The 19,109-nt window shown below is 37.0% G+C and overlaps 1 protein-coding gene across 4 annotated transcripts in view; it reads right to left on the bottom strand.

Moving 5' to 3' along the window:
- Window positions 1-19,109, bottom strand: part of LOC131434772 (homeobox protein araucan-like) — a 179,626-nt gene that overhangs the window by 47,100 nt on the left and 113,417 nt on the right. For all 4 annotated transcript variants that reach the window (XM_058601863.1, XM_058601866.1, XM_058601865.1 and 1 more), the window contains one exon: window positions 9,352-9,729. In XM_058601863.1, the coding sequence (XP_058457846.1) occupies window positions 9,352-9,729 (378 nt within the window). The remainder of the gene's footprint in view (window positions 1-9,351; window positions 9,730-19,109) is intronic.

A 19,109-nucleotide genomic window follows, 5' to 3' on the forward strand; every position in this document is an offset into this window, starting at 1 on the left:
CCTTCCCAAGTAATACTTATGAAAAAAAGAGCGAATAGTACTTCTAAACCACGCTCTGGAATTTCCCATGAACTTTACCTAATACACTTCAATCGAAGTGATGTAAACAATTTGAAAACTTTAGAAAAAGTGCGTTTCATTTCCCACATTAAAATTCATTGGGAACATTATAAACGGCATAATCGTATTGCAAACTTAACGCAATGTCGTCGTTGCCAAGGCTTCGGTCATGGAACCAAAAATTGTCATATGGATATACGGTGTTTGAATTGTGGTAAATCGCATTCGAAAGACGTTTGTCCAATGAATGAAACCACTGATAAATTTTCATGTTCAAATTGCAATGGAAATCATAAATCCAATTATTTGAAATGTCCTGTCAGGGAAAAAAATTTAAACGCTCGTTCGCTTAGACAACAAGTCAAATCAACGACCTTAAATTTACAGAACATACCTGAAAATTCTTCTAAGGCACCTGCCAATTCGTCTTCTAACGAAAACAATTTATTGACAGGTAGATCGACCTCGTCATCATCTTCTTCTAATGTCAGTTATGCTGGTATATTAGGTAGAAATCTATCTCCTATTTCTTCTAATGTAAATAATCAAAACACAGGACCGACTTGCAGTTCTTCTTCTAACGAAAACAATTTATTAATAGGTAGACCGGCCAAATCATCTTCTTCTAATGGCAGTCTACCTACAAATATTCCTTCAATGCCATTCGCTTCTTTAAATGAAGTCGATTTAGGCGATATAACTAAAAATAAAATGATCTACCTACAAGATCAACTTTTTCAAATGATCATCCAAATGAATTCGACTTCATCACTTTTTGAAGCATTTCAAATCGGATGGAAATTTGCAAATAATATTATAATGAATTTAAAATTTAACAGTCATGTTAAATAATTATTTGAATATTTTAAATTGGAATGCTCGATCTTTGAAATCGAGTGAAGATGAATTTTATAATTTTCTCAAAGTTCACAAAATTCATATTGCCATTGTGACAGAAACTTTTCTTAAACCAAATGTAAAATTGAAAAGTAATCCACATTATGTGGTTCATCGATTTGACAGGTTTACTGGAATTGGTGGAGGAGTTGCCATTTTTGTCCAACGGCAAATTAAACATCGAATTTTACCTTCTTTCAATACTAAAGTTATTGAAAGCTTGGGAATCGAAGTTGAAACCATTCATGGAATTTATTTCATCGCTGGAGCATATTTGCCATTCCAATGCACCGGCGAACAATTAAATTTCTTTAAAGGCGATTTGCAAAAACTTACAAGATATCGATCGAAATTTTTCGTAATAGGGGACTTAAATGCTAAGCATGTCCAGTGGAATTGTAGGCAAAATAACAGTAATGGTAAAATACTTCATAATCAACTCTCAGCTGGTTACTTTACAGTTCTTCATCCCAGTAATCCTACTTGTTTCTCTTCCGTGAAAAACCCGTCTACAATTGATCTGGTTCTAACAGATCAAAGTCACATTTGTAGTGAACCGATTACTCATGCTGATTTTGACTCAGATCATCTTCCTGTAACATTCAGACTTTCCAACGAAGCTATAATTAATCCAATTAGTTCTATTTTCAACTATCATAGAGCTAATTGGTTGGATTACAGATCTCACATTGAAAATCATGTGGATCATGAAACTATTTTAGAAAATTCTGCGGATATCGACACAGCAATTGATAATTTGAATCATTATATTATCGAAGCTAGAAATCTTTCAGTTCCCAAAGCTCAAACTAAATTAAATTCTCCTATCATCGATGACAATCTTCAACTGCTCATTCGGTTGAAAAATGTTCGTCGACGACAATATCAACGTTCTCGTGATCCTGCTATGAAAAACATAGTTAAGGATTTACAAAAAGAAATTAAACATAGATTTACTCTTTTGCGAAATGAAAATTTCGCTAAAGAAGTTGAACAAATTAAACCATATTCTAAACCTTTCTGGAAACTTTCTAAGGTTCTTAAGAAACCTCAGAAACCAATTCCTGCTCTCAAGGAAGGAAATCAAATACTTCTTACAAATGGTGAAAAAGCTCAAAAGCTAGCTCAGCAGTTCGAGAGTGTCCACAATTTTAATTTAAACGTTGTGAGTCCTATTGAAAATGAAGTCTCACTGAAGTATGATCATATTTCAACCCAAGTGTTATCACACGATGACATTATTGAGACGAATTTTGATGAAATTAAATCAATTATTAGGAAACTCAAAAACATGAAGGCTCCTGGTAATGATGGAATTTTTAATATTCTTATTAAAAATCTTCCCGATGTTGCCTTGAGACTCCTGGTTAAAATTTTCAACAAGTGTTTTTCATTAGCTTACTTCCCAAAAAGATGGAAAAACGCTAAAGTAATTCCTATCCTAAAACCTGATAAAAACCCAGCAGAAACATCAAGTTATCGCCCAATTAGCTTACTTTCTTCTATCAGTAAACTTTTTGAAAAAATTATCTTGTTGAGAATGATGACTCATATAAATGAGAATTCAATTTTTTTACCAGAGCAGTTTGGATTTCGTCATGAACATTCAACTACTCATCAACTTGTCAGAGTAACGAACATGATAAAATCAAATAAATCTTCTGGGTTATCCACTGGAGTTGCTCTTCTAGACATAGAAAAAGCATTCGACAGTGTTTGGCACAAATGTCTGATTTCCAGTTTCCTATTTATTTGATCAAAATGATTCAAAATTATTTAACTGATCGTACTCTTCAGGTTAGCTATCAGAATTGTAAATCTGAATTGCTACCCGTACGAGCCGGTGTTCCGCAGGGTTCGAGTGTAGCTCCAATCTTGTATAATATTTTCACTTCTGATCTTCCAAATCTACCCGTTGGTTGTCAGAAATCGCTATTCTGTGACGACACAAGTCTGTTAGCCACAGGTAGAAATCTAAGAGTGATCTGCAGTCGCCTACAAAGAAGTTTAAATATTTTCAGTGATTATCTGTCAAAATGGAAAATTAAACCAAATGCAGCAAAAACGCAATTAATTATCTTTCCTCACAAGCCAAGAGCTTCTTTTCTTAAACCAAACAATAATCACATTCTCAAATTGAATGGCTTGGAATTGACATGGTCTGATCAAGCTAAATACTTAGGTTTAACGTATGACAAAAAACTCACTTTCAAGGATCACATTGAAGGAATCCAGGCAAAGTGTAATAAATATATTAAATGTTTATATCCTCTTATAAACAGAAATTCTAAGCTCTGTCTAAAAAACAAATTGTTAATTTATAAACAAATTTTCAGACCAGCCATGCTTTATGCGGTACCAATTTGGTCAAGCTGTTGTTCCACCAGGAAGAAAACGCTTCAAAGGATTCAGAATAAAATTCTGAAAATGATTCTGAAGCGTCCTCCCTGGTTTAGTACAAATGAGTTACACAGACTCACAAATATAGAACCATTAGATGTAATGTCACATAATATTATAAGCAAATTCCGACAAAAATCGATGCAATCTTCAATTGAATCGATTCGCTCTCTGTATTAGTTAGTAAGTTAGTAAGTTAGTATATAAGTTCCTTTTCCCCATTACACAATACAAGTAGGTTTAGAATTTTCCCTACTCAAAAATCTCAGAATTGCGGAAGCAAATGATGTCTTCATGGTAATAACCAAATCATATATATATAACAGGGCTGAAAAGTCACCACTTGTGGCTGAACACCCAATTTAAATCTTAATAATTTAATTTTAACTCATATTCCAATAAATAGTTATTTAAAAAAAAAAAAAAAAAAAAGTGTCAGTCGATTGAAGAAAAAAATGCGCTTGGTACTAATGTGTGCCTGCACAAGTTCCGGAAAATGTCAACTATTAGTGCAGTAGTTTGCCGAAAACCATGTACGAATCTTTTCCATTTAGCTGCTCATTTTCAATTGATTAGAAATAGTCAAGCTAATCACAGTGCTTTAGAACAAACCTAGATCACGTTTCCAATTGAAAATTGTTTTGCTACTAACGTTTGGTAAATTACTTTTGCAAATCGCATCAAATTCTAATAGAAAATCGTTATATTATCTTAATTCAGCTATTTTAGATCATGTCAGATTTATTATCTATAGTATTGTTCCGTAATGTTTGTGAATCCTACCGTTAGTTGTCACAAATAGTAGTAATACTACTACTTCTACTCACAATTTGTTGAATGAACGAGCAGCGGTGGGAATGTGAGAAAGGTAAGCAAACGTGATAACACATGGATCAATAAGTCCCGAGACTAACAATGGAAAAAACATTTTTTTTTGCAACATTTTTTTTATTCATCAACATAATCACCTTTTAGGGTGATAGAATGGTTCCTCCTCATTTGAGCCAAATCTTTTTCCCTGGAGCATTTTTTTAGGATCAGCAAAGAGCCAGTAGTCACTGGGGGCTAAATCTGGCGAGTATGGGGGGTGGGAAGCAGATCAAAGCCCAATTCGTTTAATTTCGCCATTGTTTTCATCGACTTGTGGCAGGGTGCATTGTCTTGATGAAAAAGGATTTTTTTCTCTGCATGTGCGGTCGTTTTTTTTTGCGATTTCCTCCTTCAAACGCACCAGTAAGTCAATATAATAATCACTGTTGATCGATTTACCTTTTTCGAGGTAGTCAATGAAAATCACGCCATGCGTATCCCAAAAAACTGACGCCATGGCTTTGCCAGCTGACTGCTCCGTTTTCGGACGCTTCAGACGGCTTTCGCCAGCTGTTCGCCACTCAGATGACTGCCGCTTCGACTCTGGAGTGTAGTGATGTATCCATGTTTCGTCCATGGTCACTAAACGACGCAAGAAATCTTTTTTGTTGCGAGTAAATAGCGATAAACTGCTTTCTGAATCATCGACTCGTTGCTGTTTTTGTTCCATCGAAAGCAATCGCGGCACCCACTTGGAAAAAACCTTTTTCATGCTTAATTTTTCATGAAGGATAGTAAATACACTTCCATATGATATCTGTGTCATCTCAGCAATCTCACGGAGCTTCACTTTACGATCTTTCATTATAATTTTGTCACTTCACTCACATTTTCCGGTGTAACGGCTTCCACAGGTCTACCCCCGAGCGTTCCGCGTCATTTGTGTTGGTACGACCACGTTTAAACTCGGCGAACCACCGACAAATTGTTTCGCTTGCACGGTGTTTTTACCCATTAAAAAACAATATTTTATCAAAACACGAAACTCGGTTTTTTCCATTTTTTAAACAAACTACAAAACGACTTTACTCTAACCTCGATAACTCAGCTGTTTCTGGTCGGATCGACTTAAAATTTTGACCCGTTTCAAGCAAAGGTTAGTACTCTAGAAAGACGTGATAATGAAAGATAAAAATAGTTGAAGACACAAAGAAGTATGAAATTTTCAAAGCAGATTGTAAAACTGTTCGAACTTGTAGGCCTGGCCTTTTAATAATCCTAAAAACTTACTGCAACTGTGAAAGTCTCCCGATTCCGGTTCCGGAAACAGTTATTTAAAATTACCAGTATGAAACTTGCATCGATTTCTCGTGAAATGGTAATAGAAATGTCACTATCACACCACTAGGTGCATTAAAACAGGTTTTTATATCACGCTTGGTTCTCCAAAAACCAAGTGCGTACCCCGAATGATTCACGATGATGCTATGATAAATTAATGTTGAAGTGGAACGAGCGGTTTAATACACTTTCTTTTATGTTTCATCACGTTTATCGTGTGGCTAATGAAAGTGGCAAGAGGCACTCAGAATGGCAAACAGCTTTCCGCTTGCTCGGTAGCGGAAACGGTATGACGAAGGAATTAACTGGCCCAGTCACTTCTATTTCCATCATCAGTACCTATTGCTAAACCTGCGATAAAAGGAGAGTGGATCTGGGCAATCTCTCCCGCCTATTCCGTATTACAAATCCGTGCACTGAATACTAAATGTAAGTCTCGTGAACACTCAGTTAACCGACCGGAATGAGAAATCCGAAAAGTTGTGGTTCAACAAGAAAATAATGGTGGTCCCGTCAGTTTTGCTGCCTCTACCGAACCACTGGAATAGTCAACCTGCACATTTTGGCGCGAAGGATAAACCAACCTAAATAAAATCCATGCATGTTAGGAGCCATACTTTGAGCTTTTCTTACACAATAGCAACAGCGAGACATGATTGCAGATAGAAGGTGGAGACATGTTTTAGTCCAAACTGACAGCACGAAGGATCCGTGGTTATAAATTTCACTCTGTGTTATGTAGTAAATGTACCACTTCACAAATACATTACCTTCACCATGGTATAAATTTCACAGTAAAAAGTTTGTTACGGCGAAATATAAAAAAAATAATGATCTCCACGAGGAACGGAGGAAAATTAAAAATCATGATGACATTTCGAATTTTAAAACGTGTCTGTTCGACAAATTCATTAAATCAACTAACAGTCCAGTAGTAGTGCAATCAATCGAGTGTCGAAAATTAACGACTAAAGGCTTTTTTCTGCTCCCACTCGTTGCGTTAGATAAACACCGGCATCTTGTGCAGTTAGTACGATTGACTTCCTTAGAAGTGATAATGGTTTATTTTTAGAAATTATATTTATTCAGACCAAATATATAGTCGCTTCTAAGATTGAGATTTTAAAACTTGAAGCTATTTTCCGTAGAGTGAACATGAAAATTCGGTGTGAAAACGCACACTGGCGTGCCTAGGATAATTAGCGCCCGGGGCGAAATATGATTTGCCGTACCCCGTAGATGGGAATCGGTTTAACGAGCAAAAAAAAAAGATCCTTTGTTACGTTGAAGATTGTTTTACCATAATTTAAATTATAGTGTCACAAAAACTGCTAAATTTGCACTGGTATTTTCAAGTGATCAGGGCCGTTTTCTTATAGATGGCGTAACTTGATTTTTGATCCAGTGATTTACCTTTTCTAATATACGTTGGAAAGCTTATTTCAATATGAAACAACAGTCGCCGAAAGTCATCGTATTTCAGTGGAAACGTATGGTAAGCATGCTCTAGCTGAGCGATTGTGCCATATCATAAAGTTTTTCATTTAACTGATAATATCGTTCAGACCATAAATATCGGTTGATAAAATCGCTTGATTTAACAGATTGAAGTTCCACATAAATGATACAGAGCAAAAAAAATTGCAGCCTGCAGGGGCACAAGTGACGCAAGTGCCTTCGGAAGTAGCGATGTCTTTTACACAAATATAAAACCGTCTGATTTGCTTGTTCCACTCGAAGTAGAGTTTCTATCCCTTGATTATATCTGAAAGAGTGACAGCGAGGTGGGACAGCAAACAAATCAAAATTTGCTTGCACTCGGTTAACGGGAAAGTTCCATTGATAGTTGCGCAGTTGATTCATCATTATAGTTTCCTAGCCGATCGATAATTCACCTGTTAAATCAAACAGACACACGGAAAGACCGAAATCAGCATTTTGGCGAAAAAATTAGTTGATTTTCTGATTTTAGTTAGTTATTTTTTGAGACAACTAAAAAAATCTTACTCTTCCTAATTTAGATTTTTTAATTCTAATTCTCTTAATAATAATAAAATATTTGTTGAAATGGCTATTTTTTTAGTTGAATTCACCAATTAAACGTGCTGTCATTTCTTAGCTAAGGCACACTTCATTACCATTCAACTAATTTTTTAGTTAAATTAGAGAAATAAAACGTTGTTTTCAACCAACATAAATAGTTGAATTGGTTTCTGCAATTTGCAGCTATATGGCGCTCTGTCACCGAAAAAACGTTAACACCGTAATGACTACTAGCCACTAGATGGCACACTACTTTCGAAAAAAATTCCAGTCGCGGTTGTCTTTTCTTTATTGGCAGGTATAAATACGATGTTGTATTGAAGAAAAAGACATAAACAAAACATCAACTTCTTTTCGAAAATTTTTCTTCTAAGTCGCTGTTTTCTTCATTCGACTTCGCGAAATCGACTCTCTCACTGAAAACTTTAAGCACTCGGAAAACATAAACCGAATACATACACAATTAGAGTGTAACATTCGAAACTCACTTCACTGTTCCGCGTAAAAACCTTATTACTCACAACCGCTTCAAATGCGCACAAATTCTTTATAAATACACTTTCCACTAAGAGTTTATGTCATTTTTACATATTGGTTTAGAAATTTATATATGGATATATCGTAACACATTCGAAAAACATCTAAACAATTTGCAAGCAGTTTCAACAAGACTGTCCTTTTAAGCCTTTTAATGAGTTTTTGGCTAATAAACTTGTTAATAAGACCAATTTCATTTTGTTTTCTTTGTGCTGTCCTTCAGTAATGATGGTGATAGATAAATAGAAACAAATTTTCTGAATTTAATAACGAAATTAGTTGTCAATGAGAATTTCGTGTTGGATTGAAATATTGCTGGTTTATGTCCAGGATGTTCGCCAACTGAACACATTCTCTAAAAATAAGAGTTTTTTCAGCAAAGTAAATTCTCAATTTTAACTAATTTTTTAGTTATTTTGGCAATTCTGTTGTTAAAATTAACTAATTAAAAAACAGTAATATGAATTAGGCACAGAACTAATTTCGGTCGTTCCGTGCAAAATTTCAGATCCAATATTTTGGATTAAAAACGTATTTGAATGACAAGGTCCTTGACTGGGTGCTATCGAATACTACGTTAGTAATAGAATGAGAGGGCGAGTATTGGTTTATGTACTAGAGCCCGTTAGAAATTGAGGTAAAAGTTCTTAAAACAGGCCAATTGAAAGTAAAAGAAGCACAAATTTTAAATAGTATGTTCTTATTTAATTTTCAACGAATTCATCATCTGAAAAAACTACAAATTACATCCTAAGAGTAAGAGTGTCTGTTTGGGTAAAAATGTTATTATTATTATTATTTTATTAGATGATCTAGAGGAAAGATATTCAGAAGTGTATATCGACTATGTATTGCTTGCCAACCGCAAGAGATTCAAAGTATCTTTTTAATGTTTGAATCCATTTGATTGCATTACTGCATTAAGGCGAAGAAGGTTGATGGAGCAATGACCTCGGAACGCGATTTGCTCTGTATACGAAATAGGTAATCGGAATTTAATGGGGCTAATATCTAACTGTGTATGTTTAGAGTTATTGCAGTTATTTGTGTGTATGAACGAAACTCATGAAAACATTTCTTTTATAACCCGCTACCAGACGGTAAAACACAGACAACACAACGAAAATATCTTATATCTCTCGTTTTTAACACTATTTTGAGAAAGTTATACAGTTCGGCGAGTTTCAAAATAATAACTGAATTGCATGTCGGACATTGCGATTGTATACATATGATTGGTGATTCTATCGTTAAGATACTTACAAGAGGTGAATAAAATGCTGAACTATCTACTCCGATGCTAGGATACGGATTTTGCTCAGTTGACGGGTAAGGTGTGCCATAAACTCCAACACTTCCGGTCGGTATTCGGGAGTAGCTGGACAAGGCTAACCGGGCTGAGTCATACTGGCAGGAGCATACGGTTTGTCCTGATACAGGATCGGTCATAATGGGCCTGCCATTCTCACAGCAGGAGGTTGCCGGTGGCGCATTGTTTGAGGTTTGTGAGACAGCCCCGGGGCTTAAGGCACCTGATGGCGCGCCTGTTGCCGATCCACCCGGGCTCAATGATGGAGCATTCGTGGCCGAGATTGGTGACTGTGAACTGGCTGTTGTCGTCTGTCCACCACCAACCAACAACTGTAACAAACGAGAGAGAGAGAAAATGCAATGAATAAACCATTCCAAAACCTACCCAAAATCACGAACTTAGGCTAATTGCTCCACCGCAAAACCACAACATTTTGAATAAAAATCATGTATTGTCCATCCTTGCGTTATTCTATTCTATTCTGTTCGCACGCTTTCGCGATCCCGCCCGCCAAATACACTCCGACTCATTGAGCCGTAATAATCGCTTCAAGTGTTAATTTATCCTCAAATATTGTCTTTTCATCTTTCAACACCACCACCGTAATAGTCTTCATCATCATCGCCAGCACCAAAATCTTGTCTCCACTCATCCAAATTATCCATCGATCCACTCTATTTCCCAAATCATTGACCGAGAGGAAGAGTGAGGGAGAGCAAAACAAAGAAACAACAACAACAAAAAAAGAAACTGACAACCGACGCAACAAGCTAAATAAATAATGAATCTAATGGCCGGTTTTTTTTTTGAAGAGTCAAACGGAATTGCTGGGTTTGACCTTCCCAAAGCGTCTCCCAGCAAACCAGCACACATCCCTCGTACCGGTAAGGAAGGAAGATATACGGTGTTGATTATTTACGTTTGTTGTACTATCCCTGGAAAATGAAGGAAAGGAAAAAGCGGTTGGATTCAATCGGGAGACACGAGGGGACAGAACCCTGAAATTTGGGACCATCAGCTAGTGCGTGAGCGGAACAGCACGACTTTTTGGAAGGCTATGACAGTCTACCGACAGCCATGAGACAGCCAAAGCGGCTCGATCCCTCTTCTCGGCAAAGTTGACAGCGTACAAACATATCAAGTTACGCGATGATAGAATGTATAGTCAATTTGATTTTAATATTTGTCATATAATATGTTAATTTACAGTAAAATGAGATTAAAGGATTTTCGTTTCGAGGCGATTAATGGGGTAAATTCGAGATGAGTTGACCTGAGCTGTATGGCATGCTTCGTTTGAAAAACCGCACGTTTAACGTCAAAACAACAGCACTCCCAACTGCACGTAAGAGGAACTGTCGAGAATGTGTGCTATTTTACCCCACATCTTTCTCGCAAATGATAAAGCAATGTTTCGCGTATATTGAAAACATAAACAACAAGCTTCTTATTACGCTTTGTCATTCTTTCACTCTGCAGATCCAGTTAGCCAGGGAAAGGGAAGCAACGAACGATAGGATTAGTATTTAATTCTATTCTTGTTCGTGTCACATGAGATGCTTTATAGCTTTTAATTATGTTTGAAAATGTCGCCTTTAATAAGCACACATACACACACACATTAGCTTTAGTCAGGGAAAGAGGTATTTATAATAACTTGACTAGTCATCCTTAAAGAACATTGAGTGGAGGATTATTAAATTCAGTGGCACCAACAAGGTGATTGGACGAAGGTTAGCATCAAGTTGCCTATTCAGTAAAAGAAGGAAATAAAAGGATTAAAGTAGGATAAGACCCCGAAAACGAGGCCTACTACATCGCACGATGGTTACTGAGATTCACCGTGTCTAGACAAATTAAGCCACACAACAGGTAGGCGTGATGGACTTGAGCACTTTGTCTTTATCTTCAACGAATGCACGGAATTCTGAAATACATTTTATACCTTGTAAGCAAATCATCAAGTGCCGTACCGCTACACAAAAACCCACTTAGAAAATGTAAAAATGCACACCGATCTGTTCATACCAATGCATCGAACGGGTAAAAAGGGTACGTAATTATGCTTCACCTTTGGCCATATTTGTATTACTTTGTGAGGTATTCTGAGGAGAGTCAATTTGCAGAGCTGGGCTACTAATGAAATGTCGACCTAAAGAACTGAACCTGAATCCGCACCTGACAAAGCTATACGACGAGATAAAGCGGTTCGCCTGTGCCTTATTATGCAATAAATTAACGCCATTAGAACAGCAAATAATTGTTACTTATTTTAGTGCTAATTAAGCCCGATTCCATTCCCACTTAAGTCTCGCTCTAAACCGTAAAACTATTGCGGAAAACCGGTCGAAAGTGAGAGGAGCATGATCCCTGTGCGCGATTATTGAAAATGGAATAGTTATGTTTACCTACATTTGCAACCTATCGCATTGCCTCTTAGCTCCTTCATTTAGTGGCATTAAAGCATATGCAGTCAGCACGATTTAGCGCGCTACTGTTGCGATACTAGCCGGCGAAGTACTATTTCAGAGATCTTTAAGGTATTTGTTCCGAATGGCAACTAATTTGGAAAACAAAAAATAAATAACTAAATACACTGACTCTTATTATTGTTGTTACTTCAACTGGAAAACGCGATGCTTCTGTACTTTGGGACCGTTCTTCCCGTGGGCGATAGCGGCAAATCACGCAGAACAAACCAACAAAGCAGGCCACCGTCGCGAAATCGTCACGCTTCATAAAACAGGCGAAAAAAGTGCTAATTAAAATGCAAATCAATTTGACATGGCGGAACACACCGAGCGCAACCGCGGCTGTGGTGCGACACAATTAGCAGATATTTGTAATTAGAATTTAGCCAAACAAACAAAATTAAAACGGCCGGAACGAAACAACCCTCCCAGGAGGTAGCGCTGTTTTGTTTTTCGACATTTTATGGTGTGACATTGGACCACACTCTATCGAAAGAACAACCCTGGGGTTCCATTTTATGTCCACCTTTATCCTTCAGATCTGTTTTTGCCGACTTTCACCACGATTTTTTTTATTACTGGACGCAACTAATCTCAGTTGATTAACACTGGCAATAACAACACTATCAATAAACAAGAAAAACTGAGATTACAAACAATTGCGAAGGAATGGACGTGATTGACATGGTAAAAAATACCTAATTAGTTCATCGATTTGGTTTGAAAAGTCCAAGAACACATAGAGTTTACGTAGAGGTGTGAACAACACGCTTCGATATTTATTCTATTAATATCTAGAACAGAATTAATTTCTTGATTTATCTTACTACTGTTCTCATGTTTTTCTCAGCCTCTATAATCACTTTCGTAATCCACTTTAGAAAAAGTGTAGGTCCTATTAGAATTTCATTGACTGTGTTCGCTGAGATGTACAGCATCAACCAGCGTAAGTAATCCGGGCAACAGAGAATCCTTTTTCTCAATAATTATACCAGTTGGAAGCATGAAATGACTTTTTTCAAAGAAGGGGACCCAGACATATTTACAGACCGAAGAAAACACCATAACTAACGCCAGTCTCGTAAAAAGATTATTTTTTGGCCCTTTCAAGTTACGATCTCCGGTAAGCCATAAATTATCACCCGAAAATTATCCCATTGTTTACTTTCTACAGGCTTTCGGCTGTTATTTGCATTTAATATCTCTATTTGGGTAAATTAAATAAACCGAACACAAATATTTGCTCTTCCCTCATCACCGGTGATGATTACGACCATTGTTATGGTTGTGTTTAATGAACCTCAGCTTTAGTGCGTTTATATGACTGCGTTTTATGATTTATTGCGGACAAGGCTGAAACAAACAAAAGGATCCAAATGCTAGTTTCAGTTACACATTGCAACTATTTAGTTCGTTTATTGCCTTATCATCTAGGACGTACAAATACCGGTAGCATTCAAGATTCCCCTTATTACCATTGCCAAATGATACCATTGCCAAATGATAATTGTCGAATTCGGAATAATGATTATTGCTGTCATCTAATAATTCATTCAGAAAACATTGCTCTGGTTGTTACGCTTATTGACATATTCTTTAATTGACTCTTTCTTCTATGTTTACTCCGGTCTACGACAGAATTACCACCGCAGTATATTGCACCTATTCAGCTTTTAGAAGGTTAACAGTTGACTTCCAACACTGAACTGAAGAGCTTAACAAATACGGTAAATCAAAGCAAGAACTGTTCCGGTATAGATCATTCCACCCAACACTCGAAACGCCTTCCGTCATAAATAATTAAGACAGTCGCACCCAACTTCCGTACTCGCCAGCCGTCATCGTAATCCCAGCAGGCGGACTTCTATTTCACACCCCACAGTTTTGGGGGTAATTAGTTTTGAGAGCGATCGAAGAAAGTTGGAAACAAGCGCTAAATACCGCACGTCTTGGTGACAACGTGTCAAAAACACCCCCTTGGTAACTTTTTTTTCCACGAAAAACCCCTGTCTTTCTGCGGAAACCTACTCTCAGGCCCCTTAAGAGCAATACACAATCAATCATAGACGTTAGCATGCCAGACCTGGTTTATTATTGTTATTATTTTTTTGACATCAGCATTCGAGCGATTGAAAGTAAAAAAATACGTTGAAGAAAACGATAGTTAACCTAAAAATTTCAACCTGTTTAAATCTATAATTTGTTTTTTTTTTTTCAGTAACATGCAAATATGAAAATCACATCTTGTCCGAAAATCATAATCCTCAGCATAAAATTGCCGGTAATTTGCATCGCAAATTTTCACCTCGCTCTGTCCCACCAAACAGTGCATTAAAATCGCAAAAATAACAGTAATCGTCTGCAGCTAAAGAGTTTTATAATATCATCATAAACATAACGATAATGGTAATACTCAAAGCATACATCTTCCGCCCTAGGGCTTCTTCTGGGCACCACCCCGTAACACTGGCTGGAAACATGAGATCGTTCATCCGAGAAAACAAAAACTTTTATTACCCACCGAAAAAAAATGAGATGCATCTTAATTCAAGTAGCCACAAAATTTCCACTGCAAACCAGTTGCATTCGCATGATCCGAGCGACTTGAACTATAGGCTTATTAAATTAGGGTGAAGAAAACTTTCGGGCTGAGGTGGTAAAGAATGTTGCTCCCTTACCGAAGGCGGTTAACGTTTCATTGTGTTTTTTTTTCGCTTGATACGCCACATCATGCTAAAAACTCTTCGATTTTATCGGACATTGTCGAAGTTGTCCTCAAGAGTAGTTGAGTTGGACCAAGTTGGAAAAAAATGTTTCAATACTTGCTCGAGGCCTTTTCCCTTCCGACCCTATTGAGCCCAGTAAGAAACCAGTAGTAGTCAGCAAGAAATCACTTTTATGAATAAAAATGCACTTTCATACACGCTGAAATGTTATCAGCTCATATCTTCATAAGACGTGGAAAAACGGCAGTTATACGTTCTCACAAAGATGACTAGAACACACATCATTTTCTGGTTCAGTTTTCCGATACTTTATTTTTTTTGTTTCAACATGCTACTGGGTCTGCGTTGAATTGCGATCGATGCGAGAGCGTATCACTTCGGTTCATCAGGTGGCCATTGATGGCGCACAGTGCAAACTGAGTACCGTGGACAACTTCACGGTTCGCACTGCCCTCGGGTGGTGAGAGAAAAAAAAACGCAACCAGAGGAACTGCGAAGAAACAAACCAGAACGACTTCGTCTCTGTCATACATTATAAATGTAAGATAAATTTGTTGAGATAAATCGTTTTATTGACAATTTATTGAAATATTTTGATAACATTCAATGATAATGATATCATTTTTTGATGTGATGAAAGTTTTATAAGTATTTCTCATCTTCAACTCCTCATTGGAACGATACTGAAGTTTACCTTCCACCTAAGATTTATGTTTATAAACGCACTGCGACGTTATGCTCCGCTTTTGCAGACAGGTTTTCGAGGACATGGGAATGATTTATCGTTCGCTTTATATCCTCTGTTGTTTCTCCTTCTTTCTCTTTATCCCAGACTCCTCTCTTTTTCTATGTCGGTGTCATGCTATTCTTGACTTTATGAAAATTATTCTTCCGATACCAAACTCTTTCCTTTCGCTTTATAAAAAAAAAGTGTTCAGAATTTTAGTGAGGAACCCAACGAATTTTCGGACCGATAACGACCACGAAAAGAATTTCTTCGGGGTATTAAGATCGCATCTCAATATTATTTACATCGCCAAAGGCGCTTGTCTTTAGCATTTGCAATTTCAGCTGTCCTCTTCCATCAAATCCCATTTGTCAGAGCTAAAATATTCCTTCATTAATCGATTCCAACTAAATGTGTCTCATTTAGGTCATATTTAGAGCACGACTGAAACTCCAAAACATATATCATCCTGGTCTTCCGATCTAATCGATCAGCGCATCGAAAACGGTTCACAGTTTAAAAAAAAACGTCGCTTCACCGTAACATGTGCTACGGCCACTACAAAATTTAAATATTATTTCCATAAATATTTACATAATTTCTCATTGCCGTCGCTGTTTATAATAATGCTTTTTTGGACTGAAACCATATATAATAGCAACAATAAATTTCGGCGAATATTGTTATTACTACCATCGCACCCGACGGCGATTTTCGCTCGCCGTCGACGCTTTTCAAAACCCTTTCGCGGAGGCCAGCCAACTAACTGCGTCTGAATTTATGAGCTTCGATCAGAGCCTCAGCCCCGAGGCTAGTTTCGATCAATCTGCTCGTTTCCGACTAGAAGTAAAGTTACCCACTAACCAGGCCAGTATCCTTATCCGAACAGGCCCCGTCAGATGTTTTCTCACTTTACGGCATGCTCGTCTTTCTCGACGCCTTCTACAGTACTCTCTTGGATTCCGCACACGGAGCGGATAAATCATAATAAATAATAAATTACATTAATTGAGATATAAATATTACTATCGACAAATGGATAATTCATCATTTCGCATACGCTGTCTCATTCATCCTTTCGCGTGAATGGATTTCTTCGAGCGTGTGTGGTTCATATCAAAATGTTTTCAATTAAAGGCGCTTCGTTTTCAGTAAGGATGAAAAGCACGTTTACCGCCCAACACTTTGATCAGTACTACGCACATCCGGTGTATATAGGTAATCCTGAATCAGCTTCGGAACAATTTGAATTACCTAAACAAAAATCTTAAGTGTGGTAACCAAATGGATTATGTAACGGGAAGTAATGCCAATGCTTTTTAAGCACTTCCACAACACATCAATAAATTACCCACAATATGTTCGTTCCTTTTTCCCATTGACAAAAACCAAAAACCTGACCGCAGTTCCGGAGTACACAACAAACTTAATAGAAATGCCATTACTTTCCACAAACTCAATTTCATTCTGTCAATTTACGTCTTTATGCCACTCCAAACGCCTATAACGGTTGGCACATTTCCCCATTTCCGAACTGGGAACAGTCATAACGTTCTTAGCCCGTGACTACCCACTTCACCGCACGTATGACCCTTCTCTTTTACCTAGGAAAACATAAACAATCGCACACATCATTGGTCACCAGGGGAGGAAAATCCGTAGGCGAAATCAATTTCCAAACTAAAAAGAAAAATTCGCGTGAAGACCTTGCGCACGGCGATACGGTCAGCGTTAAATTAATAAAAAATTTGCATAAATTACTCAGAAAATAAAAAAATATCATGTACCAGAAAGCATAAAATGTGAATTAGATCAACTGTAAAAATAAATCGTTTTTGACGCTCGAAAATGTGTCGGTGTCAGAAGTGTCAGAATTTGAGTGCACATAACGTCACAATAATTACCATTTTGGTTATGTTAAATTTTTACACATTCTTTTATGACAACTAAGACATATTTTGCAAGTCTGTTGCTAGATGGATACATAAAATTATTAAGTTATCCGACGTTTCAAAGTTCCTTCGCATCGAAATCAACATCTCAGGAACGAGAAAAATCTTACGTTATGAATTATTGACATCCACATCAAATTTTTATAACATTAAAAATTACTAATTCATGAGACGGGTTCATATTTGTTTTATTCATATTTTCCAGTTCGTCTCATTCTCGCAATTTGTTATCATCTTCGGCAATCGTCTCTGTTCTGTTGTTCCTTTGGACACTTATGCTCAATAACCTTCGATTTTGCAAAGATTCATAAAGATCCTCTCGTCCAGTCCCGTTCTACTGATTCCACATTCCATTCCTTTCCCACTCACTGGCTTCTATCGAGTTGAGCACTTTTAATAGGGTTGTAAAAATGTTCAACGACGCTTCGTGATTTGGAATTATGAATTTTTAATATCTTTCCAAATCCAGACAACCCTTAATAAGAGGTTTCACCAATTTCAGCTACTTTTTATAGCGTTCCTGGAAGGCGTGATGTTTAGCCCTATTCGACAGTGCAGTGCCAACAACGCGATTGCATAGACTGGTTGCCTGAGTCACAGTGCCATCTATCTTGTCCCAAGCACAGAAGAAGAAAACAAACAAAAACTTGGCATAGCTTGCATTCTGAAACCGGACTGCCCGCCTGGTTTCGAAATTTATGTACTTCTTGAAAACCGTTTGAGACAACTTGCTGCCACTTATTCAATAATGCATTCGAGGGGAATCCCGAAATGCCTGGAGGGGGAAGCTTGCGGTGTATTTCCAATGAAAACAGTCAGTGCGCCCTGGGAGCGGGCCTCACGGTGATAATATTGATGATGAGTCCCGAAAAATATGAATTTGTGATAACAAGAAGACAGGCGGCAGTTGGGAAAAGCGTCGTTTTTGCACTCTGCTCCTGCTGAAAGGCTCCAACTTGATCTAACGAATATTCTCGAGAAGGGCGAAGTGGCGGCGGTGTAAACAGAAACATAATAAATCATTTCGGAAATTTCAACTTCTTACTCGCGGGAATTATGATTTCAAACAGGGAAAGATTCATTTGAGTGAAAAGCGAAGTTTAAGAGTCTTCATTTTGTTTCTTTTTCCTGTCGAAGCATTAGAAGCGGACAGTATTTATTGTTCACCCGAAGAACTTTTCCAGCAGTCGATCGGATAATTTAAGACTTTTTTTATCAGTTTTTCGCCATTCGTTCGAATACCAATTAGCGAATATGCTTTCTGCTTGCTACACATATAAACCATTTGGGTTTTCATTGAGTCTTTAGTCTTTAGTCTTTAGTCTTTAGTCTTTAGTCTTTAGTCTTTAGTCTTTAGTCTTTAGTCTTTAGTCTTTAGTCTTTAGTCTTTAGTCTTTAGTCTTTAGTCTTTAGTCTTTAGTCTTTAGTCTTTAGTCTTTAGTCTTTAGTCTTTAGTCTTTAGTCTTTAGTCTTTAGTCTTTAGTCTTTAGTCTTTAGTCTTTAGTCTTTAGTCTTTAGTCTTTAGTCTTTAGTCTTTAGTCTTTAGTCTTTAGTCTTTAGTCTTTAGTCTTTAGTCTTTAGTCTTTAGTCTTTAGTCTTTAGTCTTTAGTCTTTAGTCTTTAGTCTTTAGTCTTTAGTCTTCAGTCTTTAGTCTTTAGTCTTTAGTCTTTAGACTTTAGTCTTTAGTCTTTAGTCTTTAGTCTTTAGTCTTTAGTCTTTAGTCTTTAGTCTTTAGTCTTTAGTCTTTAGTCTTTAGTCTTTAGTCTTTAGTCTTTAGTCTTTAGTCTTTAGTCTTTAGTCTTTAGTCTTTAGTCTTTAGTCTTTAGTCTTTAG

This window comes from Malaya genurostris, chromosome 3 (assembly GCF_030247185.1).
Source record: "Malaya genurostris strain Urasoe2022 chromosome 3, Malgen_1.1, whole genome shotgun sequence".
Lineage (NCBI taxonomy): Eukaryota > Metazoa > Arthropoda > Insecta > Diptera > Culicidae > Malaya > Malaya genurostris.